This window comes from Cercospora kikuchii, assembly GCF_019650295.1.
Source record: "Cercospora kikuchii DNA, contig_00001, whole genome shotgun sequence".
Taxonomy (NCBI): Eukaryota; Fungi; Ascomycota; class Dothideomycetes; order Mycosphaerellales; family Mycosphaerellaceae; genus Cercospora; species Cercospora kikuchii.
Window position 1 is genome coordinate 1,381,900 of NW_025408582.1, and position 24,390 is coordinate 1,406,289.

The window sequence follows — 24,390 nt, forward strand, 5'->3', positions numbered from 1 at the left end:
AAAATCAGAGACGACCGAAATCTGTACTGAAAAGCACCACGACTACGTTGAAGCCGCCAGGATGGCGCAAACGGTGGGCTACGACTACATTTCCAAGATCGTCAGTCTCGGAGATAGCGGTAGCGGGAAGAGCAGTGTATGTCGCGTGTCCTCCTTCTCCTTCCATGTCTCAGCATTTCGCTGATTGCCGTAGCTGACGATCCGCCTCTGCGAAGGACGCTTCGTCAGTCACCACGATGTGACCATCGGCGTGGAGTTTGGCTCGCGCATAGTGCCTGTCGGTCCTCCTGCGAGTCTTGAGTATAACATCAACAACCCCGCATCTGCGCCCAAACCTGCAACGACACCAGCCAGCAATGCCAAGTCAAAAGGGAAGCCCCAAGAGCCAGTGCAGAAACACATGAAGCTTTCATTGTGGGATACGGCAGGGCAGGAGACGTACAAGTCCATCACGAGGTCATACTTTCGTGGAGCTTCTGGCGCTCTTCTCGTGTTTGACATCACGCGGAGGGGCACATTCGCTTCGGTCACATCTTGGCTCCACGACCTACGGCAAATAGCAGAGGACGACATCATCGTCGTGCTGGTAGGGAACAAGAGCGATCTCGCTGCTTCTTCAACAGTCTCAGGCGACAGCTCGGCGCCGAACAAGCGGCAAGTCACGAAAGAAGAAGCGGAAGAGTGGTGTCGAGAGAACAAAGTTATGCAGTATGTGGAAACGTCAGCGAAGAGCGGCGAAAATGTCGAGAGGGCTTTCCTCGAGGTTGCAGAGCGGATATATCAGAACATTGAAGCTGGGAAATATGATTTGAACGATCGAAGAAGTGGTGTGAAAGGACCTGGAGCTGGAGGGGGCAATGCTGGGAAAGGGGTGCAATTGGCTAGGACGGACAAGAATGCGGCCAAAAAGGCTGGTATTGCGGGTGGTTGCTGCTAATGTACAGTGAACAGAATGTAATGGAGTTGCTCGGAGTCCCCTTTCCCGGTTGTGTTTCTTACAGACTATGCAGGTTCATGTCGGGCTGGACGATCTCGCTCGGAACAAATCTCAGCCTCGATCATATGCTACCTCCCCAGCGATGAGGCTCAGAAGTCGACGCTCGATCACTTGCGACCAATCTCTTGAGGACCATATGCTGCAGTATTACGCCACTCCACTCTGTGTGTCATTGCACGGAGGGTCCACATGCTGAATCGTATGAAAAGAAGATGATTTACTTCACTTGCACACGGTCTGGCAGTAATCATGCGGCATTTCTCCCAGCACGAGGCTCAGTACAGGTTGCAGCATCACCGACATGAGCCAAGTGAAGCAGCGGATTGGACGTGATGGCAGTTTACTCTCGCGAATGGTCATCATATTCTCAAAGTGACTGCTTCACCGGAACACAAGTCGCCGTAACGGGGCGCTCTACGTCTACCGTGAGGATGGACCTCCGGGCCGTGCTTCTCACTTGGCCTTCACTGAGAATTGGCAATTCTACCATCGCAGCACAAAAAGCCACTCCAGCCCCCACTCTGCTTCTAACGTCTCACCCAACGCACAACACCACAACAACGAAGACCCTCGCCACTGTTGCAACATCTCTCGATAACCATCAAGACCGCTGACAAATAGTGCAAAGTTTGTCGACAGACGATCACTCAGATCAGAATGAAGCGCTCGTACGAAGAAATTATCGAGGATGATGTCCCCGAAGATCTCATTGCCGAGCAGTGCGACGACATGGTGCCGCCGCACGATGTCAACAAGGAGGAGTATCCATCCTCACCCTATTTCTCGCAGCAATATGGCGATCTCATCGAAGGCACTAACGCCATCGTACGTATGCTCGAAAAGCCACTGATGGAGAGTTCGTATAACGATGCGACCGTCGAGGGCCTGCTCGCGAAATTAAGCAGCGTACGACAAGTAACTTCCCAGAGGAAGTCAGAATCGCACTTGTGGGCGACATGAAGGCCGGTATGTAAATTGCTTACTGGCACGTTATGGCACGAACTGACTAGACGCAGGCAAAAGCTCAGTCATTAACTCAATTCTCAGTCTCGGCATGATCGCTCGACAGGTAATGTACTCCCAATGTACAGGTTGGCCCAGTACTTACAATTGTAGGGCGATGCTGGGAGTAGCTGCACTTGGGTCGTGCAAGAGTATGGCGGACTCTTCCCGGACCAGGAGAAGCTCTTTGCTGCACAAGTCTTCTTCTTCACCCAAGACGAACAGCATGAGATCATACGCAACTTGGTCAGCGACTATTTTCGGGCGTGCAACAAGGAAGAAGAGGCTGTTGAAGGCCCCAAGAATAACGAGCAGGCGGTGGAAGACTTTGCCATCAAGCGCACTGTCATAACCGCTTTCCGCGCTCTATTTGTCAAGCACAATGATTTCGCCACAATCTCGGCGGCAGACGATTTCCTCTCCTCAGCCACTAGCGAGGATGACGAACACATTGTTGAGACCTTGTGCGATTGGGCGGATGAGCTTATGGCAGAGTGTTTGACGGATCAGGCGTGTATCTCTGTTGACGCGGCCACTACCCAGACGCTACTTTGGCATCTGGCTCCATACATGACTACAGTCGAGGAGCGCGACGGCGAGCCGAACCCGTCTCTCTGGCCCCTAGTCAGTCACATCAAGTTCGGGCTTGATGTCCCTCTCCTCAAGCACAACATCACGCTCGTTGATCTTCCAGGACTTTCGGACGCCAACAAGACTCGTGTGGATAATGCCATGAAACATCTTCAGCTTTGCACACACTACATGGTCGTCGCGGAAATAGGTCGAGCTGACGATGACAAGTTCATTCGAGATGCATTAAAGAGGGGCCACTCTACGCGTGGAGATTCGAGGACCATCCTAGTCCTCACTCATGCCGATACCATTGACGACGAGACGGAAGTCAAGGGCACCGGCAAAGATTTCCAGACCCTAAAGACCTTGAAGAGCGAGATGAAAGAACTGGAGCGCAAAAAAGCTGAGATCATGCTTCGGATGAAGCGTGTGCGAGGCGTTGATAAGTTCGAACTATCGGAGCAGCGAGACGAGATTGTTATCGAGATACGCCGCCGAGCCATGCAGCATCGCGAGCGTCGCATTCGAATGCGCAGTCATACAGTATGCCGTGGAATGCAAGATTTATACGCAGAGCTCACCAGCGACCCTGTCAAACTTCCGGTCTTCTGCGTCGGCAACGCAGCCTACAAAAAGCATCAGGCCGGCTATGCTGTCGATGAGCCTCCTACTCTCTCTGTAGATGGAACGAGTATACCGGCCTTGCGAAAGCACCTCCTGTTGGCCCCGGCCGAAGCCAAGTTGAACGAGGCAAGACATCTTGTAGCCACCCAGCTTCCAACGCTGCTTTCATGCTTCAAAATGTATGTTTCGAAGACCCACCTAGATCGGAAGGATGAAGTGGAGAGCGTCATCATCGAGCCTCAGACTCGAATCCCATCCGTGGTGGCTGAGATTTTCCAAGGGTTCAACAAACAAATCGAGGAAGAAATCCTGGATAAGATTCACGACGAGGAGTTCAATTGGGCATGCGAGGCACAGGATCTTCTCCAGGGCTGGGCAAAATCATACAGCACCCAACAACATCTGGCTCTGCTGAAGAGATATGGGCATAAGAAGGGCCGTGGAAAGAATGCAGTCGACACATCCTGGACTGGCGAGCTGGTTTCACTGCGTTCGGCAAACGTGCGTCGCTTCTTCGACGATTTCATGAGAAAAGTCAACGACGCCCCAAAGGATATAACTAAACAGCTATACCGACTTCTGGCAAACGCGATGACGAAGATAAAGAGCGACCCACAGGTTAAATTGATGGCTCTCCAGCCATATCTGGAGTACTTGTTTCAAGAAAAGGGCAATATTGGTACCTTCGTCGAGAAGAGTGTCAGAGTACTGCGTAGAGACCTGGGTAACGTTGTGGGCGCTGTCACTGGCGACAATGCTGACAACCACATCGTGATTGCCATGCGACCGATCTACGACCACGCACAGAGTATCAAGGGCAAACTCGGCACACCCAAGGATCGCACCCATGTCTTCGAAACCGACGTCATCAAGATTGACAATGGTGTCTGGATGAAGGCCCACGGCCTCATCAAACATCAACTTGCCGAAATCCTTCGAAAGCATGAGGCAGTCCTGCTTGGAGCATCTGACTCCTTCTTCAAGGGACTGCAAGCCAAATTCCATGTCATGTGCTCGACTAAGGAGGTCGACGATCCACAGGAGATTCAGCTTCGCGAAAAGCTACAGAAAATGCTCATCTTAGCGACTGAGAAGCTGGAGACAGAGGTCAAGCCGGCTGCGGAGGCTCTGTTTGATGCAAAATAGGGTCAACACGATCGACCGCGATGGGTGCCGCGACTGATAGATGGGGCGGCATACACCACATGCTTCAATTGTTAACCTGTAGAAACCCAGACATGACAAAACCACGACGGGGTATGCGAGACCTAGGTAAGATCTGATTTATTGTGTTTAACTACTACACTTTCAAAACTTGCACACCTAAAATATGACAAGACCCTATCAAGCTAAACGACTCCGTTGTTCTCGAATGTGACGCATACTCAGATATCGACATTCGATTACTTGACACCATTCGGAGTTCCGGAGACATGTGCTGCGTGCTGCCAGATCACTTCATAAAGACGATGGTCTTTTCCAATTTCGAACCTGCTCGTGACTCTGTTAGCCGTGAGCGAACTGTGCTCTTCAAGCGAAAGATGTCGATAAGTGAAGAGCTCCACGGGCACTGAGAGCTTGAGATCGCGGCTGCTCATCGCGCTGCTCGCCTTCTTGAACTCGCCAACGCACGAAGCAGAAAATACCGTGCCCGGAAAACGGATGAGAGTCCCGAAGCATATCGCAAGTATGTGCGTGAGTCAAAGAATGCATGGAATGCTGAGAAACAGGAGAAAGAGGCTGCACGATCTGCTACCGACCTAGCGAAAGTTCATGCTTCGAAACAGTATGAGTGTCCAGACTGTGAGATTACGCTGCAGGGTCCAGATGCTCTAGAAAAACATCTCAAGTCTCGAGCGCATCAGGATGTCGTCGACGCCGTGCTCAAGGGACCGATCACGAAGTCTGCCGTAGCTGTCAAAGCTGTACGTGCTGCAGCAAAAGCGAACAAGTCTTATTGGTGTTCTACTTGCTCCAAAGCTTTCAACAATGACTGGTCTCTCACACGCCACTGCGAAGGTGTACTGCACAAGCGACGCATCACGCTTCCTGGCGGCAAGGTAAATTGGGATATGCCTCGATACTCACACAATCTTGATGGCTCTCGTTCCCGCTGCACTTCATGCTGGTGCTCTTTCACAGCTTACGGCTTTACATGTACTGTGATATCCGACTCCCTTGCTCTCGATTGTGACACATACTCAGGAATTGACATTCGATCACTTGACACCGACCAAAATCTTGCAATCACATGCTGCATCTTGTCACGTCACTTCACTCTGTAGAACAAATTTCAAGTTAGGCCCACATGCTGGATCATGTGAAAAGAGGTAGGTTCTCAATCTTGTGCGTGCTTGTGACACTAAACTGTCACGTTAGTCATAGCAAACCATGCTGTTTGAGCGCATGGTTCCGGTAAGTGAAGAGTGCCACGGGTATCACGGGCATGGAATATAACAGGATTGCTTGTGAAAGCACTCCATAGATCCGACACGCGATCAGCCACCGTGCACCAGGCCGCTCTTACCCTATACCTCTCTACATCCACTTCCCAACCTACCTAGTCTTGTTCTTGCACATTCCATCCAAGACTCAATCGAACCAACCAACATCCCGCACTTGCTCAAGACTTACCCCCTGCAATATGAGTGTGAAGCGTGCGCACGATGAGGTGGACGCGACTGGCGACACCCAGAAGACCAAAGCAAGCAGTGTTGGCGACAACAGCCTTGTTGTGCCATCGTACGATGCCGCCAATGAACCGATGCCAGACTCACCAGTGTTTCGCGAAGATTCCCTCGAGATTGAGCGCCTCGTCAGGCAGCTCCATCATGAACTCTATGGCCCCATCAACCTGAGCAAATCCGTCAACAACGTCATCAACGGTCTCAAGGAGGAATTCAGGACGCGGACGAAGTCCCAATACCCAGAAGAAGTGTGTATCGCGCTGAATGGTGCAATGCAAGCTGGTAAGATAAATACATCTTGTGCAAAATCAGTTGCGCTGACCAGGTCTAGGCAAAAGTGCTACAGCCAACTCGATCCTGACTCAGAACATCGGTAAGGAGGGCGATGAGGGTAACAGCTGCACGTGGGTCACTCAGGAGTTCTGCTTCAAGAGGAGTGCAGAGCTCTTATCAGAGCACCGCTGAGATCATACCGTGAGGCACTATCAACGGCCAACAACGATGCAATGGAGGGCAAACGTGACATTACCTACATGTCCCACGATTAGGCAGTTAAGCGAGCGACTATCGACACTTTCATGGCACTCCTCCTCAAAAACGACGACTTCAGGACTAGGGAGAACACTGAACTCTTTCTTGCACGTTTTGACATCGAGGGCGAGGACGAGATTGGAGATGAGCTCTGCAACCTGACGGAGGACCTCATGGCAGAACTCTTTGACGAGAACGATCACGTCTTGAGGATGTGTCCGGATGAGACAGAAGAGAGCGAAGAGGAAATTGCTCTTCGAAAAGAGCTCAGCTTGCGGCTTAAGACTGTCGAGCAACAGCTCAACAATGAGGTCAAGCCCATCGAGATTCTCGGTATTCCAGAACCACAAGATTCGCTATTTGTCTAGTCAGCATGGGACGACCGGGATGCAAATGGATTTGTGTACGTTGACGAGACATTCTGCATGCCCAAGGCCAAGAGGTTCATTAGCAGAGACATAAACTGTCACGGCCGATACCATAGCAGTTTTACACCCACACGATCCCGAGCCAGACTGCGATATCCGGCAGAAAGTGCCGGAAGACGTTGAACATCGGATGACAAGCACGGTCTTCTATGATGGAATTGTGGAAGATCTCAACGGTAGAATAGAGACACTATGACCGGTGTCAATGTCCTACTGAAGATTCACAATTTGACTTCCACAGTGTATCCGTGAGGAAGTGGAGATTGGGTTGGACAGGATCCCGCGTGAGAAGACCATTGTTCCCTGCAAACGGGTGATTGAGTGGTTGTACGAAAGGGTTCTGGACTTCGGATATCCTTGCTTTTCGGAGGAATTGGGCATATATGCTTTGCGGAGGGAGTTCGTGATGTGAAAGTGTCTCTGAATAGCCGCGGGATGAGCTCATAATAATGTATAATGTAAGATGGCAGTGGCCGATGTGGGTGAATGCACGATTGTGAGCTTGCGGCAATGATCCGAAGCCAAGCGGGCGTGTTGTCCGTGAGCGAGAGCGCGGTGCCTGGCCTGGCCCGGTTGGCACGGCTAAAACACCAAAAGCCAATTCCTTGCAGGCCGTTCATGCACCTCATTGGCTAGGTCCCGACATCTGCACTGCGCCTGCCATCATCCGTTTCATGTCTGCTCCTGCATACCACACACGAAAAGTCGCTGTTCTGCGATGCGACGAAGCAAACGTGGCCAGAGTACATATCCTTCACCCGTTGTCTCCTGTGCCGAGGCGGATGAGAAGTTGCAACGGAAATCGGGGTCTGCAAGGGCAGCAGCATGGTGCTTCCCACGATCTGACTTGCGCGCGAGTGCACGGCTGCTATTTAATTAGATGCGCTAGCCGCTTTGCTACTTTGAGGCTCCGCGCGAAGCTTGCTGCTGCGAGCTGCCAACTTTCTACCACTAGTTACTGGTTGCACCGGCGACACCACTCTTCTCTCACCACGCCTAATTCCACACCACACACTCGCTTTGCCGCAGCATCACTGGAGTCGAATCCGAAACTGCGCATCGTTGCTGCAATACCGTCGAGGACCCTGACCACGACGCGACGACCGTTCCGCGAACCTCGAGAATCGCAGCCGCGCGATAGGCCGCCCGGCTCAGCCTTTCGTCGCGATCGACGACGGCTTCGACCAACTCTCGCGACCTTCGAAGGAGAACAACGCTTCTCCGTGAAGCACAATCGCCATGTCGCAATACGGGAGATTTCACGACTTTTGTCGTGACAGTGGAAGCGGATATGCGACTATACCAGTCTGCAACCTATTCTTGGAGTCGCGTGCTCGCGGTGGACAAGAACCGTATTTTGGTGGATGTCAGCTCACGGGTATCCCTCTCAGCGGTGACCGCTATCTTGCCAACTTGGGTAGGTAAAATCTGTGAGCGTGTGCTCGGTGCGGTGAATTGACTTGTCGACAGGTTCGATACTGGTGGCTGGAATCGCAATTCTGACATCGCTATTCCTACTATGGCGGTCTGATAGGAAGAGAGCCGCTGTTGGCAGAAGGTATGCTGTGTGCATGCCCCTTGTTGGCACCAACCACGATCACTGACATGTGCTCACCAGAGAAATGCAATTCTTCCTCATTGGCTTCATCATCATCATGATTTGCGAGATCTTCACCGTTGGAGGCTTTCCCTTGGAAGGAGCTGTGCGACGAGGCTTTTCCGCTGTACACATCGCCGCTGTGGTGGCCACGACCTGGATCCTTCTAATGAATGGCGCAGTCGGATATCAACTGATCGATGATGGAACACCTCTCTCACTGGCACTAATTTTCGGCTCTGCCGCAGCCTTCTTCGTTGGCACTGGATACATTGCCTTTGATACTGGCTTCAACTGGACCGGATACTGGAACGACACACTGACAGATCCCAACCAAGCCTATGCGCTGTACACTCTGTACCAACTGGTCCCGCTGGTCTTCTTGGTGATCTTCTTCATCCTGGAGGCTGTGCTCGTGCTTAAGGTCCTTGGCGAGAAGCGTCCAATGCGTATGTTCTCACAGCAAAGTGCTGCACCGCTGCTGTTACTGACACTCATCTAGTTTTCTTGGTCGCTGCGGCCCTGCTCTTCGCCATCGGCCAGATCTTCCAGTACGTGATTAGCGTGCACATCTGTGAAGGCACCGATGGTAAGATCAACGGAGGACTATTCGAGACATTGTTCACCTTCCTCGCCGTCGTCACGATATGGACATTCTGGTCAAGCATAACAGAGGACGACTGGCCGATGCCGACGACAAGTGGCGGCAGTACATACACTTGATGTTTTGGGTCTGGGTAATACGGATGATAGATCATCCCGCTTTTTTGTTTCATCGCAAGCGTCGGCGACGCTCTCTGCAGTCTCTCCATACAGCACTGCTGTAGGATGCTGAGCAGCTCTCGTGGCCATGCACGGCTTCCGTCGCAGGATAAGATTGGGAAGCAAGCGTGGGCGTTGACGAAATCTACGAAGTAATGTGTGTGCATAGCAAGCGAGACGTGAGATATCCCATACGCGTTGAATCCGAGAGATGTAATAATGCATGAGCCTCCACTTTACCGTCATTTGTTCTCCTTCTTCACTTTTGTGGCTCTTCTGCCATTTGGCAAGCGCGGTTGGTCGGTTGTTTACCTGTGCCCCACATCTAAACTCCTTCCACTTCAAACATCGTCGAGGAACATCGTCCACAAGGACTCGCGAACTTGTGTGCACGCCATTGTTGTGCCGCCGGCTTCTGCTTGAATTGCCTCTCGCACGCGTGAACGGTGTAGTACCTTCCAAATGTCTCCTTGAGGTTGACGCGTTGCACATTGCAGCACCTCGCGAGACGCTTACCGAACCACAAGCACAACCACCATGGCTCACAGTAACTTGTTCGTCGACGAAAGCTCTGACGAGGACTCGATCCGCACAGAGTACACAACTGATGACGATCCCGAAAAGGAGTACGACATTGAGCGGGTCTTAGATTACGATGAAACACTCGAGAAATACCTCATCAAATGGACTGGTTATCCAATCTACGAAGCCACGTGGGAACCACGCGACGGGCTCCCCGAGGAAGACAGTGAGATCTGGACTGATTGGCGTCAATTCCTCAAAGACGTCAAGCAAGGCAAGAAGGAACCCTTCGACAGAGCTGATTGGAACCGTCGGTGGCAAGCCCACAGAGCCGAGAAGAATCAGCGGAGAGCTCGACGAAATGCGAAACGACGTAAGAAGGGCATGGAGACTCGGCCCGATACTTTGGAAGAGGAAGAAGAGCAGGCACTCCTGAATGAAGCCAGCGATGATGAATTTGAAGAAGAAGAATCTGAAGAGGAACCTTTGGCGAGGAGAGCAACGACTGTCCGCGCTGCACCGCAGCAGGTGTCTCCTCGAAAAGGTGTAGCACAGAAACTGAAGAGAGCTCGGTCCAAGCAGAATAACGATGGCGTTTCTAGCGAGGAATCGAGCAGCTCAAGTTCTGAAAGCAGCAGAGATTCGCTCGTTGATGAGCTGCGGAGGTCGCGCAGACAGCCTCCACTGAAGAAACTTCGGAGTCCACGGAAGGAGAAAGAGACGATTCGAGAGCGACCTCAGCCGGCTGCCCCAACATCTCCCAAGAGACAACGTCCGGCATTAGATACCACGCGTCGGACTGTGCCGATAATGAACGAACGCAGAGAACCTCCCAAGCAGCCACCAAAGCAAACAGCGGCACAGCCAGCTCAGGATGTGGTCGCACGGAAGAGTGTGCCTACCAACGCGGACCAGGGTGCAACAACAGCTCGAGCTAAGAAGTCGAGGAATGTGATGGCCAACTGGGACGCGAACAAGCAAAAGCGCAGACGTGTGCCGGCTCCTTCTGAGCTCTCACACGGTGGAGCACAGCCTAGATTTCAACACTTGCGCGTGCAACATGCTGTGCAGAAATATTCTTCGCGCTCAGAAGCTGCACCTGATATCAATGCTTTGGATATCATTGATCCGAAGACTGGTAAGGTCATCAAGGCGTCCAGCCCATCTACAGACCGGCTTGTGGCAAGAACAGCATCCATGGGAGAAGGACGAGTGCCTCCCGCCCAGTCAAGCATTCAACCTGTTGCCGAGAGTAGAAGTATTGGCAGCGCATATGCTAGACGGACGCCACCTCCTGCGGCTCGTGAGAGCTCACTTCCAGGCGCTACCACGGGCGACAATAGGCCGGCAGTGACAGGCACCATCGGAACAGCGGGTGTGGCAACTCATGTCACGAAAAATCCAGCCGTAGCCGCTGAAGATGGTCGAGATCGCCCACACAGAGTCACATGTCGATTCTGGAGCGAAGGCAATTGTTATTACAGTGCCGACGAGTGCTTCAATCTACATTTCTATCCTCCTGGAGACGCAACGAAGATCAGTGGCGAAGAGGCCGCCAGGCTACGATTACCCCCTAAGAACCAGCCTTACAGATTCCACGAGCTGTTCTGCCATTTCTGGCGGGCACATGGCAAATGCAATCACAATGCACATTGTAAATATGCGCACTACGATACAGGGTTCGATGCACCTCCACCCAAAGTGACTGTAGAAGACGCCCGAGCAAGCCAGGAAGCATACATGGCAAGACTTGCTGAAATTGCTCAGAAAAATGAGCCGATGTCTAAGGACCCAGAAAAGGTCAGGGTACCTCCCGACATGTCCTATATACCACTTTCAAAACTGACATGCCACTTCTGGCGAACCCAAGGAGCATGTTTGAAAGGAGATACTTGCAAATTTGCTCACCGGGACACCGGATTTGACGCTCTAGCACCCGGGGCCATGAGAAAGGTATCCAAATCTGGCACGTTTTCAGCGCCTTCCGCAGACAGTCCGAATTTGGAGCCCCTCGCCGAGCATAGGAAGCTAGCAGGTATCCAAAATGCAGATCCCGGAACAGTTGTCGTTCGAGAAGCAGTCCAAGCCAGTGCGCCGCAAGTGCCAGCACTGTCTACGGTATCGCAGATATCACCGGACATAGTCATGTCACCGACTCATTTAGTAGGATCACCTGCACACCCAACACCCAACGAGGCGGTAAGACCATCCGAAAGCTGGAACTCACCATGGCATACGAATGGTGCAGCGGCTGCGGCAGTGATGTTGAACGCGAGTTTCAAGCTGTACCATGCGGGCGATGAGCGTCCCCATCGAGTCAGGGCAAAGTTCGAAATGATAGGTGATCGTTCATTCATTCGCATGTTCGGATCCGACCCAATCGTTCGCGCTGGACATGCTGTGCTCAGCGGCGACGTGCAGGCTGTGCTGTGGGACAGCATACGACAGAGTAACGAGATTGCTGCCGGGTTTCTGCATCTCGATGTTGCGGAGGAGGACGAAATGGCTGGCCTTTCCGAGGTTTGCAAACTGAATGACTGCGGCATTGTCGCCACAGTAGTGGGCTACTCTTCAACGATACTAATCTACCCAAGCGACGCAGAGCCCTGGAAGTTCCTAGATGGCCCCGACATGCCTTTAAGCAGTGCCTCTTTGAAATTCTACGCCTTTGACGGACTCCCAAGCCTTCAGAGGAAACTTCAATCTACTGATGCTCCTGCACCCATTGATATGCAACCTTTGCATTCGATCTTGGGCAGAGATCTGGCACATCTTGATGTAGAAAATCTCTTCGTCAAGAGTCCGGAGGCTGTCTTCTTGATGATCCCGTCCACATACAGTGCTATATCGGAAGTCTACAGACAGATATTTACCGGCATGAAGTGCAAAGTGTACCACTCAGACACGGCTGGAGCATGGGACTACTTTCGCAGAAAATACAGAACCGGTGTACTCTTGGTCCACACCGACGTTCCTCTTTGGAAAGTCCCTGGCCTGGCCGAATGGTCTTCACAAGCTACCGCAGTATTTACCGTCGGTGTTGATGAGGCTGCAGCGATTCTGGAAGATCGCAAGGCAACTTTCGGATGCACTCGAATACTAGCACTCGGCAATGCAGTGTTCCTCACGGATGATCTGCTCGTCTACCATCCGGAGAGCGCTACGGAGATAATACAAAACTTTCTTGACGCCAACAGCTTCAAGCCTGAAGGTGCTGAAGCCAACAAGATTCTTGCCCGACCTGGCCTAAAGCAGTTTTTGTTCAAAAACTTCATCGACCGCGAAAAGCCGGATGAGCGGTGGCTGCGACTGTATGGCGCTGTTTGTGACCTCTGTCCGCCTGAAATGGAGGACCGCGAGGAATCTCCCAATCCACTTCCGAATGCCAACTTGGTCTCAATTGATCCAGAGTTGTTACCGAGTTTCAAAGACCTCTGGAAGAAAGACGACATCGCTGCAGCGGATTTCATGGTCAACTGGTTTGCTGGCTGGGCTCTCCTGAACACCAGCAGATTCCGAAGGTTCGTCGTATGTTACCTTCCAAAGGCTGCTTCTTCATCCGAAGATCCAAAAGAGGTAGCAAAGGACATAGAGACTCGTGGATGGACTGAGAAGTACCAGCATATCAGCGTCCTGACTCCTGACAAAGTGGTCCAGAAGATCATCCGTCCGCACAAGCGCAAGGAACATGTCAGGACGTGGACAAAGTAATGGGAGAACTTCAAAGCTGGGCACAGATAAATAGCTGTACTCAATCAACATGCTAATATCACACTCTTTCCGCATCCTCCGCATGCCCAGTAGGTCCACTAGAACTATAATCCATCGTGACAAAACACCGATCAACCTCGCCCAACCCTTCAGTACAATACTGCAAAGTCTCCGCAATATCATGCGCATGGTAAAGTTTGGTATGCGGATCCATCAGCACATCAATTTCCACCCAGACTCCGTCTCCCGCATGATACGCCGTAACATTTTTGAAACCCGCCACCACAGGACTAAATCTGTATGCCACATACATTAATTTCTTCATAAATTCTGAGTCGGCGGCTTGGCCGGAAAGTCTTGTAATATTTTCGAAACAGGTTGATGCCCAATCTACGATGATGAAGATAGAGAGGACGGCTGCGCCTGCGGGATCCAGCCACCAGACATCCGCATAGTACCCGATTAACGGGAAGAGGAGCGATAGCGTGTTGAAGTTGACGTCCGTTTTGCAATCTTTTGCGAGAGCTTGAACTTGTGTTGTCTTGATTGGCATGCAGCCGAACCAGATGATGCCTTTGACGACGACTGTGGAAACCAGTGCGCCAATGGCATAGTTCCCGAGAGGTTCGGCTTCACCTTTCAAAGGCATGAGTTTCTCCACGGATTCTTGGAGGATCTGGAGGAAAGAAATGACCATGATGATAGAGAACACGAGGATGCCGAGGGGTTCGAGGCGTTTGCGACCGACAGGGAAAGTCTTTTGGAGCTTGTCTAAGCGCCAGCTGACGAGTTTGTTGGTAGACCAGACGATGAGGGTGCAGAGGAGATCGAGGGCGGAGTCGACGAGACTGGCGATCAGAGAGAGGGAGCCAGTTGTTGATGCCGCGTAGACTTTTCCTGCTAGGAGTAGCACATTCGCAATGACGTTTACGTTGATGGCCCTGGGATAATGTCAGTCGGTGAAGTTGAACATGCAACGAAAAGTGTTACCATTTTGCTCGCTTCTCAGCTTTCGCCCGCTTCTCCTTCTCCTCTTCAGGTAGGAGCTCATAGATATTACCAGCAACGTCCTGAATTCCTCCTCCTCTTTCGCGTGTTCCATCATTATCTGGATCGGGATCCATGCTCTCCAGAACATCGTCCGCGACGGCCATCACAATGGCATCGACCTCTAACCAGTCATTGAGGCGATCATTCTGCTCGGAATAGAATTTCCTGACTTTCTTGTTCTTTATCGCTTTCAACTCTTCATCAGATTTACGAAACTCTTCCAGCTCGTCATGATTGATTTGAGTCAAGAGCTTGTTCTTCAACTCTTCCCGTCTTTTGTCTTCCAGAGCTGTCCTCGCCGCATCCTTGAACCTCCAAATTCCTGGTTTGGGCCCCTTAATTCCGTTGGTCAGGTCAACTCGTGGCCTGGCATTCCCATTGCCATTGGCCTCGCGATATCCTTCGTAGTTGTCATATCCTGCTCCTGATTCTAGGTCTCCATTGGCGTATTGTTGTCCTCTGCTTCTAGGCCTGACCTGACCAGAACTCTTCGTCCTGCTATTCGGTGGCTGCGGGAGAGACCTCTTGCCAACCATATTTCGTCTCTGTACGAGCTGTACTCCGCGGATGCCTGAGGGTTAAGCAGCAAGAAGCCAGCGAAAGGAGCAAGGGCAGGGAAGAAGAGAGTAGCTTAGCAGTGACGAGCGCGTATCAGCGCGTCAGAGCAAGACCTTACCTGCATATATCTCTTGGCTCTTCCCGGTTTCGCTACGTGACGCCAGACTGTTTCGGGGCCACGCAGGATCGAATGTGAGGACGATGACGTGGGACGTTCAAAGGACGCGTTCATTGCTGCGCGAGCGTCGGCCCGGCCGCCGAGGAGCCTTTTTGAGCATGCCGACAACCAGACGATGACGACAGCTTTCCAACTGTGACGCCGCCGTCATGGGTTCTTTCAAGTTGTCGTCGATTGAGAGCTAGTCTAGCTGGGCAGACCTTCAATTTCTCGTTCGTGGAGTCATTCTGGGAGAACGTCGCGCCGTGAAGAGGTGGGCAGGAATCTGGTTCCTGCGCGGCTCAGCGAAAGTTCCAACCCGCAAAGCTTGTCGTCAAGCTTGGCACGAATCACTGGCAGGTACAAACGGAGTGACGAGATGGGCGGTCAGCAGTGATACGTGGATGATGTTTCGAAGACAGTCGAACTCTTTCTGTTCGATAGTTCCAGATTATGATCACTTCTCTCAGGTGCTCATGTTACATCTCAATCGTCTGCCGTAAACCTGTAGGCAAAATGCTTTTCGGTCCTTGATATAGCCCCAACGCCATGCAAAGTCGCACTGTTCCGTGCCGACCATTTTCGAATCGCTTCAATGTGTCTTGAAAATCTTTCAATCATGCCTCCGTCGTGATACCACTCGGTGCAGTCGTTCATGACTTGAACACCTTCTCCAACGCATCGAGGAAGATGTCTGCATGCTTCTTCTGGAAGATGAGCATAGGTCGCAGGCGCACAGCACGCTCACCAGATCCACCAATGTTGATGCCGACACCCTTGGCCTTCTTCAGCACCTCGTCACGGCGAGGAGAGTCCCAAGCAATGAATGTGCCTTGGCCCTTGCCGCGGAGATTCTGGATCTCGCCAGGGTATTGCTTGCCCAGGTTCTCGAGGCCGTTGTAGAGGTACTCGCCAGTGATGGCAGTGTTCTCAACCAGGTTGAGACGCTCGATCTCGTTAATGATAGCGCGGAAGAGCAGTGCACGAGCTGGGTCACCCATCCAAGTCTAGAACCAATAAGTCAGTTGTGGACAAGCTGTGAGAGTGTTGTGAACTTACGTTGAATTGACGGTAAGGCTTGTTTGGCCTGAGCTCTGGGTTGCTGAAGTAGTAGCCGGCGGTCTGTGCCTTCTTGCTGAACGTGACCATGTCTGGGGCGTGCTTGAGGTTCCAGTGCTCATGTGCCCAGAACTTGCCGGTAGCACCAACACCAGTCTGGACTTCGTCGACGATCAGAAGCACGCCGTGCTTGCGGGTGACATCACGGAGACCGTTGAAGAATGCTGGGCTAGCATGGTTGTCACCACCCTCAGACTGGATGGGCTCGACAATAACAGCAGCAGGCTTGTTGTGGTAGTTGAGGAGAAGGTCTTCAACCTCAGCCAAGCAGCGGGCCTCCTCCTTTGCGTTCTCCTCAGCATGCTCCTCAAGTGGGTACTTCAATGCTGGGAAAGATGCTTGGGGCCAGTCAAAGGCAGGAATGTCGAGCTTGTGAATTGGCTTGGAGCGAGTGGTAGAGAGCGAACCGAACAGACGGCCATGGAAAGCGGTGCGGAAAGACAGGATCGACATGTTGTTCGGCGAGCCAGGAAATTGGTTGTTCATGGCAGAAGAGATCTCCTCAGCTGTGAAGTCAACCTCTGGGCCACCACGTTCCTGTCGACGCTTCCACATGAAAGCGGCCTTATATGCGAGCTCGTTGGCATCCGAGCCAGCTTGTGCAGTGAAGACCTGGTCGCAGCCCTTTGGAGCAGCCTTCAGGATACCAGTCTTCAAGATGTGTGCCCAGTCATGCTGAGGGAAGTTTCCAAGAGCAGGTCTGTTGATGATAGCAGAGGCCATCTCTGGGGTCGTGGCAGCAGCCAGCAGGTTTGGGTTGCTGTAGCCAACAGGAATGGACGCGATTTGAGCGTAGACATCGAGTAGCACGTTGCCATCCAAATCAGCCAGGTAGTTTCCGAAGCTGTTCTGGTAGTTTGCCATCATGTTGAGCGATCGCGTATCGAAGACTTGATCAAGCTCTGCTATCGCCTCTTGTGACTTTGGACCAGGGATCTGTGTTCGTACAATTGGCCCAGTTGGCTCGTCTGGGAATAGCGAGGGCTCGGCAGAGTCAGACACGGCAGATCTGACTGCTGCAGCAGCGCTGGCGTTGTGCGAAGGCGACTGAGTGGCCATGGTTCGTCGAACGATCGTTGCGGGACGAATCGAGGAGCGGAGTGCTGGCTGCAGACGAGCAGCATTTCTCATGAAGGAGGCCATGATTGTCTCGCCTGACGATGGTAGTACGAGGAACAAGTGAGAAAACAGGCAATGAGAACGCAAGAGGAAGACGGCGGCATTGCTACAGTATATGTATGTGGGGAAGTGATAGAGCTCGCGACGTACCCTTGCAATCAAGGTTGTGAGCTAGCCCAAATTGGCAGTGGCAAGCGGCGCCCTTCAGCAGCACAAACAGCGGCTCAGCCACCGGGCCGGTGCAGAGGAAAGTATTCCCTGGTGCTTCTGCCAACAGCAGCGCTCGCAGCACGCGTGCTACCGGCATAAAAATTGTGACTAGCAGTTTGGGTGACGCCATGTGACTGTCCGTCGCCATGGCATTATGGCACTCGCAGCGGCAAAAAGGTGGCAGAAGGACTAGAATAAATATCGCCTTATCGCAATTCTCCAGCAACGATCACGGGATCAAACATCTAGTTAAGCCGAACAAGTGCCTTGCACTCCTTGGACGTACTGTCAACGCCGGATATCTATAGTATACACTGTGATGTCCCCTTCCAACGCCTAGCTTAAATCTCAATGAAGCTTTTCATCAGTCTGCTATTTTCGTGAAATTACGCTCAGTATCCGAGCGAGACCTGCGACTTCCAGTTCGGATCGAGGGTTTCCTCGAGTGCGAGAACCTACATGTTCGGTCAGTATGTGAAATATGCATAGCAATCTACCGGGAGGCTTACCAGTGCTGTGCGAGTAGGAATGTACACTTGCAAGAAGTTCTTGCGATTGTTCCATGCGAAGTCCGTCGTGAAGAAGCGAGTGTCATTTTGTGATCGTCCAAGACCTCCGAAGGCCGGGTCGTCGGTGTTCAAGACGACTCTGTAAGTTCCGGCCTGTTCAACACCAACACGGTAGTCCGTGAACGAGCTGGAAGGATGAAAGTTGAAGATGAAGAGCAGGCCAGCACGTTCGAAGACGACCACCTTATCGTTTTCGTTCTTGAGGCTGACGTATGCTTGAGGCGAGTGCAGCCAGCCATACTTTTGCTCAGTCCACTGCATGGCCTTGTCGAAGTCGTTCAGGAAGTGGTAGCGAAGTAGCTTGTCTTCCACGAGGTTGAACTGTCGGCGGGCGTAGTGGAAGCTGTTGCCATTGCCCTCGCGAGGGAAATCCAGCCACTCTGGATGGCCGAACTCGTTGCCCTCGAAGTTCAGGTAAGCCTCACCTCCGAGCGAATGGGTGATGAGTCGGATCATCTTGTGCAGCGCCATTCCACGCTCGATGACGGGTGTGAAGGGCGTGAGGGTGGACATGTTGGTGTACATCTCGGCGTCGCAAAGCCAGAACAGCAAGGTCTTGTCGCCGACCAGCGCTTGATCGTGACTCTCTGCGTAGGCAATGGTCTTCTCACCATGGCGACGATTCGTCAAGGTGAAGCAGAGTGCTCCCATGTCCCAATCAATGTCCTGCTTCTCTTTGAGCCACTTGATGTACAAGTCTGGCACAGCCATGGCAAGTCTGTAGTCGAATCCTATTCCACCCAAGCTCAACTTGACACACAGGCCGGGCATACCGCTCACATCTTCGGCGATCGTGATGCAGTCTGGATAGAGGTTGTGCAGCATCTCGTTGGCCAACATTAGGTAGACAACGCCTTCCTCGTCAACACTAGGACCGAAGTACTCGTGGTAGCCACCGCTGAAGCCAGTGCCGATGCCGTGATGCTTGTACAACATGCTTGTGACACCATCGAATCGGAAGCCGTCGAATTGGTATTCTTCCATCCAGAAGCGCAAGTTGGACAGCAAGAAGCGCAGGACTTCGTGGTGCCCGTAGTTAAAGAGCCGCGAGTCCCACAGCTCGTGCCGGCCACGAGCTCCCTCGTGAAAGTAGAGGTGGTCGCTGTTGTCGAACATGTTGAGACCATCCGCAACATTCTTGCTAGCATGCGAGTGGACGACATCCAGCAGTACTGTGATGCCCATGCCGTGTGCTGTATCGATCAATTCTTTCAAATCGTCTGGATGTCCGTATCGCGATGACGCCGCAAAGAAGGAATTGATCTGATAGCCGAACGAGGCGTAGTAGGCGTGCTCCATAATGGCCATGAGCTGAATGGTGTTGTATCCCAAGTCTCGAATCCGAGGCAGTGTATTCTGAGTGAACTCTTTGTACGTAGCGACCTTGGGGTCTGGGCTCGAGATACCGACATGTGCTTCGTAGATTCGTGCGCTCAGTGGCTTCGCTGGGCGAGCATTCTTCCACTGATACTTCTGGGGTGGATTCCAGAACCGTGCATCGTAAATGGGCGAGACGGACAAATCTTGCGTCACTCGGGTTATCCATGCTGGTAGCCTCTCTACTCTTTGCCCGTCATTCGGCACCACCATGCTAATCTTGATCTTGCTGTCGTGAGGAATCGCTGGCTGACCATTGACGGCGGGGAGTTGGATTTCCCATACTCCAAATGCATCTCGCTGCATCTGATGGCTATCTCGGTTCCACTCGTTGAAGTCACCGATGAGATAGGCTCGCAGGGCAAACGGCGCCCATTCGCGGTATGTGATGGTGTTGTCTGGCGACACGTTGAACCCGAACTTCTCGTAGCCGCGCGAGAACTTCTCGAGACCGCCTTCGTGCTTATCGATGCTCTTGATCCAGTTCTGTGTCTGCGTGAACCTCGACTTGAGGGCACCCGTGTATGGCTCGAGCCACGGATCAAGCTGGACGATGCCCGTGCCGTCGTTGGGCACCTGCCCGTTCGGCTTCGCCATGACGCTATCGGGCGACGTCTCGTTCAACTTATCGGCCATGGTGAGTGGCGGCGGCGAGGATGGGGTCTGTCAGCAGTGAGGTTTCTCGTGAGTACGACGTGCAGTGCGAAGGAGTGTATTGCGATTGTGAGCAAAATGCAGTGTCAGTGAGAAAGTACACCCGCAAAAAGAGAGGGCGATCTGGCAACAATAATATTGGCAGCGTCTCGCGCGCAGCTCTCTCAACGCTGGGCCATCGTCAATGCTCTCGCGCTCAACCCCACCGCAAGAGCTATGTCATTGCAGGGAAGCGGTCCGATTTTCCTCAACCAATCGAGATAAACGTCCTGCGGGCTGTTGAGCCAGAAACGCGCTGCTGCGCGCGGTGGCGGCGTGCTGGTCGGCATGGCGAGAGTGGTTGGGCGCGTTGCTGCGCGCAGCCGCTGCGCAGAGCTCAATCAACAGAAAGCAGACGCTGCGACGGGAGAAATGAGCGTCGCAGGCCGTCCAGACTTGGCTCGGCCGGATTCACTTGGTTGGTCCCTGCGTCGCTCGGGGCCTCTCGCAATGTGGAGAGTGGGGAGGCGCTGCGGAGGCTGACGAGTGGCGGCTTCGGAGCTGGAGCTCGTCGACTGATGCGGTGTTGATTCACTCGACCAGAGCTGCTGCATCTGGGCGAGTGCGTGTGCCATCGCGGTGAGGCAGACTGGGCATGGCAACGGTTGCATCGCATTACACGCCGCGCGCCAGGCTGACCTACCTGGGCATTGCTGCCATCACACGCCGACACTTCAGTGCCTCGCACCGAACGTCATCAGACTCGTCGTCGTACATTCGCTCCGATTTCACAAACCAGCCCTGGACGGGCGTTTATGAACCTGGGGGCCCAACCGAAGGTCCCTTGGGAGGGGCTTCAGAAATCGGAGCGCCACGCATCACACCTGCAATCCTCAAGCAGCACCTCGATCAATTCGTCGTTGGCCAGGAGCGAGCGAAGAAGACCTTGGCAACGGCCGTATACAACCACTATCAGCGAATACAGGAGCTGCAGAGGAGAGATGAAGAGGAGGAGGAGCAATTGGCGGCCGAGGAGCGACGGCGCATGCACCAGAGACATCCGGTAGAAGGTAGGGAGGATGAATTGAAGCGAGGGATAGCTGTGCCTTCGCTGACGAAGGATTTTGCGGAAGATGAGTTTCCTGGCCAGCAGCAGACCACGATACATGTCTATCCTCCCGATCATAGCTCCCAGCAAAGAACTATACAACAAAATGGACTTGGTCCTCCTCCGTCGCCACTTCAGGATTCAAGTCCCTTGACTGTGGAGAAGAGCAATGTGCTACTGCTAGGACCATCGGGTGTTGGAAAGACGTTGATGGCAAAGACTCTTGCCAGGGTGCTCGAAGTCCCATTCAGCATGTCTGATTGCACGCCCTTCACACAAGCGGGCTACATTGGCGAAGATGCAGATGTCTGCGTACAGCGCCTGCTGGCGGCCGCTAATTACGATGTGACACGTGCTGAACGAGGAATCATCGTTCTGGACGAAATAGATAAGATCGCCACAGCCAAAGTATCACATGGCAAAGACGTAAGTGGTGAAGGCGTTCAACAGGCACTGTTGAAGATTATCGAAGGAACAACACTTCAGATTCAAGCCAAGCAGGAGCGAAGTTCAACAAATGAAAAATACCGAGGTCAAGGATCTGGATACCCGACAAACTCACCGCTTTCGGGCGGTAACATAAATCAACCCTCACAGCCCGGAGGCGGCAAGGGCGATGTCTACAATGTGAGAACAGACAATATCCTGTTCCTCTGCGCAGGAGCCTTCAATGGCCTCCACAAAGTAATCCTAGACCGCGTCTCGAAAGGCAGCATCGGTTTCGGCGCAACAATCCGCGCAGCACCTGGATCCGACACCTCCAACCAGCACGAAACCATCATCGAAGGCGAAGATGAACTCTTCGATAAGCACCTTCCGTATTACACACCCCCGACTCAGCAACACGACCAATCAAATCTCAACTCCGCAACACAAAAACGAAAATTCAATACCCTCGATCTCGTCGAGCCTCAAGACCTCCAAAAATATGGTTTGATCCCCGAACTAGTTGGCCGCATCCCAATATCCTGCGCACTTTCCTCCCTCGACGTGGAAGCACTCGTCAAAGTGCTCACGGAGCCCCGAAACAGCCTCATGAAGCAATACCAACAATTGTTCGCGCTCTCAAGTATGGAAATTCGCTTTACGACAGCAGCTTTACATGCCATCGCCACAACAGCGTCGAAAATGGGGACCGGAGCAAGAGGTTTACGAACAGTAATGGAGCGCCTCCTAGCAGACGCCATGTTCGAGACGCCTGGATCAGGAATCAAATACATCCTCATCAACGAAGACGTCGCGAACAGGAAAGCTGGCGCGGTTTATTTCAGTCGTGGCCAGCAAGGCGCTTTTCGCGGTATGATTGCGAGTGAGGAGGATGCGTGGGAAGAACGAAAACGCATCGAGGAAGGAACGGAGAGTGAGTTTGAAGCGCGAGCTCGCAACAATTCGCGAGGTGGAGCGGCAAAAACTTTCGAAGAGTATAGAGAAAAAGCTACGGCTGCTGGCTTCGTGTAGGTTCAAGCTTGACGACATTTTGAAACGAGTAACGAACTGCATCCGAGGGAGAATGTGAGATAGCTGTTGCATGTGGCCGAGTGCCAGAGATTATATTAGACATTATCACTCGGCCCGCATTGACAAACTCCAACGTCAAAGGCAGTGCTTTGCCTTGTTGATGACATTGTTCCCAAGTCGCTGTGGCTGTATCATGGCGCTTCATTGTCGCCCCAAGTAAAGTAGAATCAAGCTCATGCAATCTGTGTGCGAAAGCTTGACAAGAAACCCCTTGTGACCGGATCCCGGGCTTCCATATCCGCATCAACTCTGCCCCCATCGATGACCTTCTCCTTTGAACGCGACTTCTTCTGAGCCTTCACAAGATTCTCCTTCTCACTCCTAGCCTCATCAGTAACACCTCTGGCACTACCTCCCATCAACATGCTACTGCTGTCAAGTCTCTTGGCCTCCGCCTCCTCAAGTTTCGCCTTCTCTCTGCGTTGCTGCTTTTCGTTCTTTGCCAATCCAACAGCCCAGTAGTCAATCTCAATGATCTGGTCCAACTGTCGAAGTCTCTTGTCGACCATGGCTGGCGTCAAGGTGCCATCCAGATCTGGGAAGACGTGACGGATCTTGGCCACAATGCCGCTCAGACTGTAGTTGCTGGCGTCCAGAATGCAGATCGCTCGGTCTTGTCGACGACCCCAGTTGCGAGGCAACGGTGGTGTGCCGGGGACACGATCGATGAGTGGGGTGGTAGAGTAGGGCACGTGAGGTTTCCGCGCTGCTTGCACGAACAGGTCTTCAATGCTTCTCTCTGCGCGAGGTGTGTCCGGACGTCTTAAGCCTTGTGTACGTGACGGAGTGGCGTACTCTCTTGGCCGCTCTCTGCGCAATGGCGTCGGCGTCTCCATATCTGGCTTCTGGAAGGTGGGCATCGGGGGAGTGCTGTGCATCTCAGGAAGGAAAGTTGTCATTCCGACGCCTGGCGTGCTGCTTGTGGTCGTCATGGTGTAGTTTGATCGTGTTCGCGTGGTATTGGTGCGGTCCATGAGCGACGTGGAAGCCTTCGAAGATGGTGTATGTGTCTTGCTGACGCGGCGTCGAATGCCTTTGGGGGATTCATGGTCGCGGTCAAGTATGCGGCCGGCGGATGGAGTCATGGCTGTCTGTCATGCGAGTTAGCAAGTGTCGCCAGCGTGAATACGACGAAGAGCAAGCTGGCCAGAGAATTGCGAAGGCGATGGCCTATGGAAGATTGAGAGGGAGGTGGAGGTGGAGGTGGTGGCATGTGTGGAGCGACATCAGGTGGCAGCTGCAGAGCCGTTAGAAGAAAGCTGTCGTGAAGTGAAGGTCGTTTGTACTTGCCTCGCGCTCCTGCGCGTTTGTCTGATCGGGCGATTCGATGCCCAGATATCTGTGCAGATCCACTCCGTAATGTCGTCTTGCTTTGGAGGAGGGCATTGCTGTGCAATTGTCAGTGCAGAGGCGTTGCAAAGCAGAAGTCAGTGACGGGCGCGGATCTAGAAGGGACATGCAACGCAACATCGACCGCAGAAGGAGCTCCCAGCAGGCAATCGCGACTCTTGTGTTTCTCTTTTGTGGTAAAACCCTAT

The 24,390-nt window shown here is 52.8% G+C and overlaps 10 protein-coding genes across 10 annotated transcripts; 6 read left to right on the plus strand and 4 right to left on the minus strand.

Annotated features, from left to right (window-relative positions):
• Nucleotides 1–61: 61 nt before the first annotated feature.
• CKM354_000047000 (uncharacterized protein) lies at nt 62–937 on the plus strand (the record flags this gene model as incomplete). Its single annotated transcript, XM_044795559.1, has 2 exons — nt 62–136; nt 194–937. The coding sequence occupies 2 exons, from the start codon at nt 62–64 to the stop codon at nt 935–937; spliced, it is 819 nt and encodes a 272-aa protein (XP_044651494.1).
• A 717-nt stretch (nt 938–1,654) lies between these two features.
• On the plus strand, nt 1,655–4,342 carry CKM354_000047100 (uncharacterized protein; the record flags this gene model as incomplete). The annotated part of the gene is made up of 4 exons (XM_044795560.1): nt 1,655–1,853; nt 1,925–1,963; nt 2,014–2,066; nt 2,114–4,342. The coding sequence occupies 4 exons, from the start codon at nt 1,655–1,657 to the stop codon at nt 4,340–4,342; spliced, it is 2,520 nt and encodes an 839-aa protein (XP_044651495.1).
• A 1,498-nt stretch (nt 4,343–5,840) lies between these two features.
• CKM354_000047200 (uncharacterized protein) lies at nt 5,841–6,782 on the plus strand (the record flags this gene model as incomplete). The annotated part of the gene is made up of 3 exons (XM_044795561.1): nt 5,841–6,165; nt 6,215–6,256; nt 6,436–6,782. 3 exons carry the CDS (start codon nt 5,841–5,843, stop codon nt 6,780–6,782), a joined length of 714 nt encoding a protein of 237 aa, XP_044651496.1.
• Nucleotides 6,783–8,081: 1,299 nt separating this feature from the next.
• CKM354_000047300 (uncharacterized protein) lies at nt 8,082–9,162 on the plus strand (the record flags this gene model as incomplete). The annotated part of the gene is made up of 4 exons (XM_044795562.1): nt 8,082–8,259; nt 8,313–8,400; nt 8,461–8,888; nt 8,942–9,162. The coding sequence occupies 4 exons, from the start codon at nt 8,082–8,084 to the stop codon at nt 9,160–9,162; spliced, it is 915 nt and encodes a 304-aa protein (XP_044651497.1).
• A 576-nt stretch (nt 9,163–9,738) lies between these two features.
• Nucleotides 9,739–13,434, plus strand: CKM354_000047400 (uncharacterized protein; the record flags this gene model as incomplete). Its single annotated transcript, XM_044795563.1, has 1 exon — nt 9,739–13,434. The coding sequence occupies one exon, from the start codon at nt 9,739–9,741 to the stop codon at nt 13,432–13,434; it is 3,696 nt and encodes a 1,231-aa protein (XP_044651498.1).
• A 58-nt stretch (nt 13,435–13,492) lies between these two features.
• On the minus strand, nt 13,493–15,020 carry CKM354_000047500 (uncharacterized protein; the record flags this gene model as incomplete). The annotated part of the gene is made up of 2 exons (XM_044795564.1): nt 13,493–14,375; nt 14,425–15,020. The coding sequence occupies 2 exons, from the start codon at nt 15,018–15,020 to the stop codon at nt 13,493–13,495; spliced, it is 1,479 nt and encodes a 492-aa protein (XP_044651499.1).
• An 832-nt stretch (nt 15,021–15,852) lies between these two features.
• CKM354_000047600 (4-aminobutyrate transaminase) lies at nt 15,853–17,461 on the minus strand (the record flags this gene model as incomplete). The annotated part of the gene is made up of 2 exons (XM_044795565.1): nt 15,853–16,206; nt 16,259–17,461. 2 exons carry the CDS (start codon nt 17,459–17,461, stop codon nt 15,853–15,855), a joined length of 1,557 nt encoding a protein of 518 aa, XP_044651500.1.
• Nucleotides 17,462–18,039: 578 nt separating this feature from the next.
• On the minus strand, nt 18,040–20,229 carry CKM354_000047700 (1,4-alpha-glucan branching enzyme; the record flags this gene model as incomplete). The annotated part of the gene is made up of 2 exons (XM_044795566.1): nt 18,040–18,102; nt 18,157–20,229. 2 exons carry the CDS (start codon nt 20,227–20,229, stop codon nt 18,040–18,042), a joined length of 2,136 nt encoding a protein of 711 aa, XP_044651501.1.
• A 652-nt stretch (nt 20,230–20,881) lies between these two features.
• On the plus strand, nt 20,882–22,792 carry CKM354_000047800 (uncharacterized protein; the record flags this gene model as incomplete). The annotated part of the gene is made up of 2 exons (XM_044795567.1): nt 20,882–21,296; nt 21,360–22,792. The coding sequence occupies 2 exons, from the start codon at nt 20,882–20,884 to the stop codon at nt 22,790–22,792; spliced, it is 1,848 nt and encodes a 615-aa protein (XP_044651502.1).
• Nucleotides 22,793–23,025: 233 nt separating this feature from the next.
• On the minus strand, nt 23,026–23,937 carry CKM354_000047900 (uncharacterized protein; the record flags this gene model as incomplete). Its single annotated transcript, XM_044795568.1, has 1 exon — nt 23,026–23,937. The coding sequence occupies one exon, from the start codon at nt 23,935–23,937 to the stop codon at nt 23,026–23,028; it is 912 nt and encodes a 303-aa protein (XP_044651503.1).
• Between the last annotated feature and the right edge of the window lie 453 nt (nt 23,938–24,390).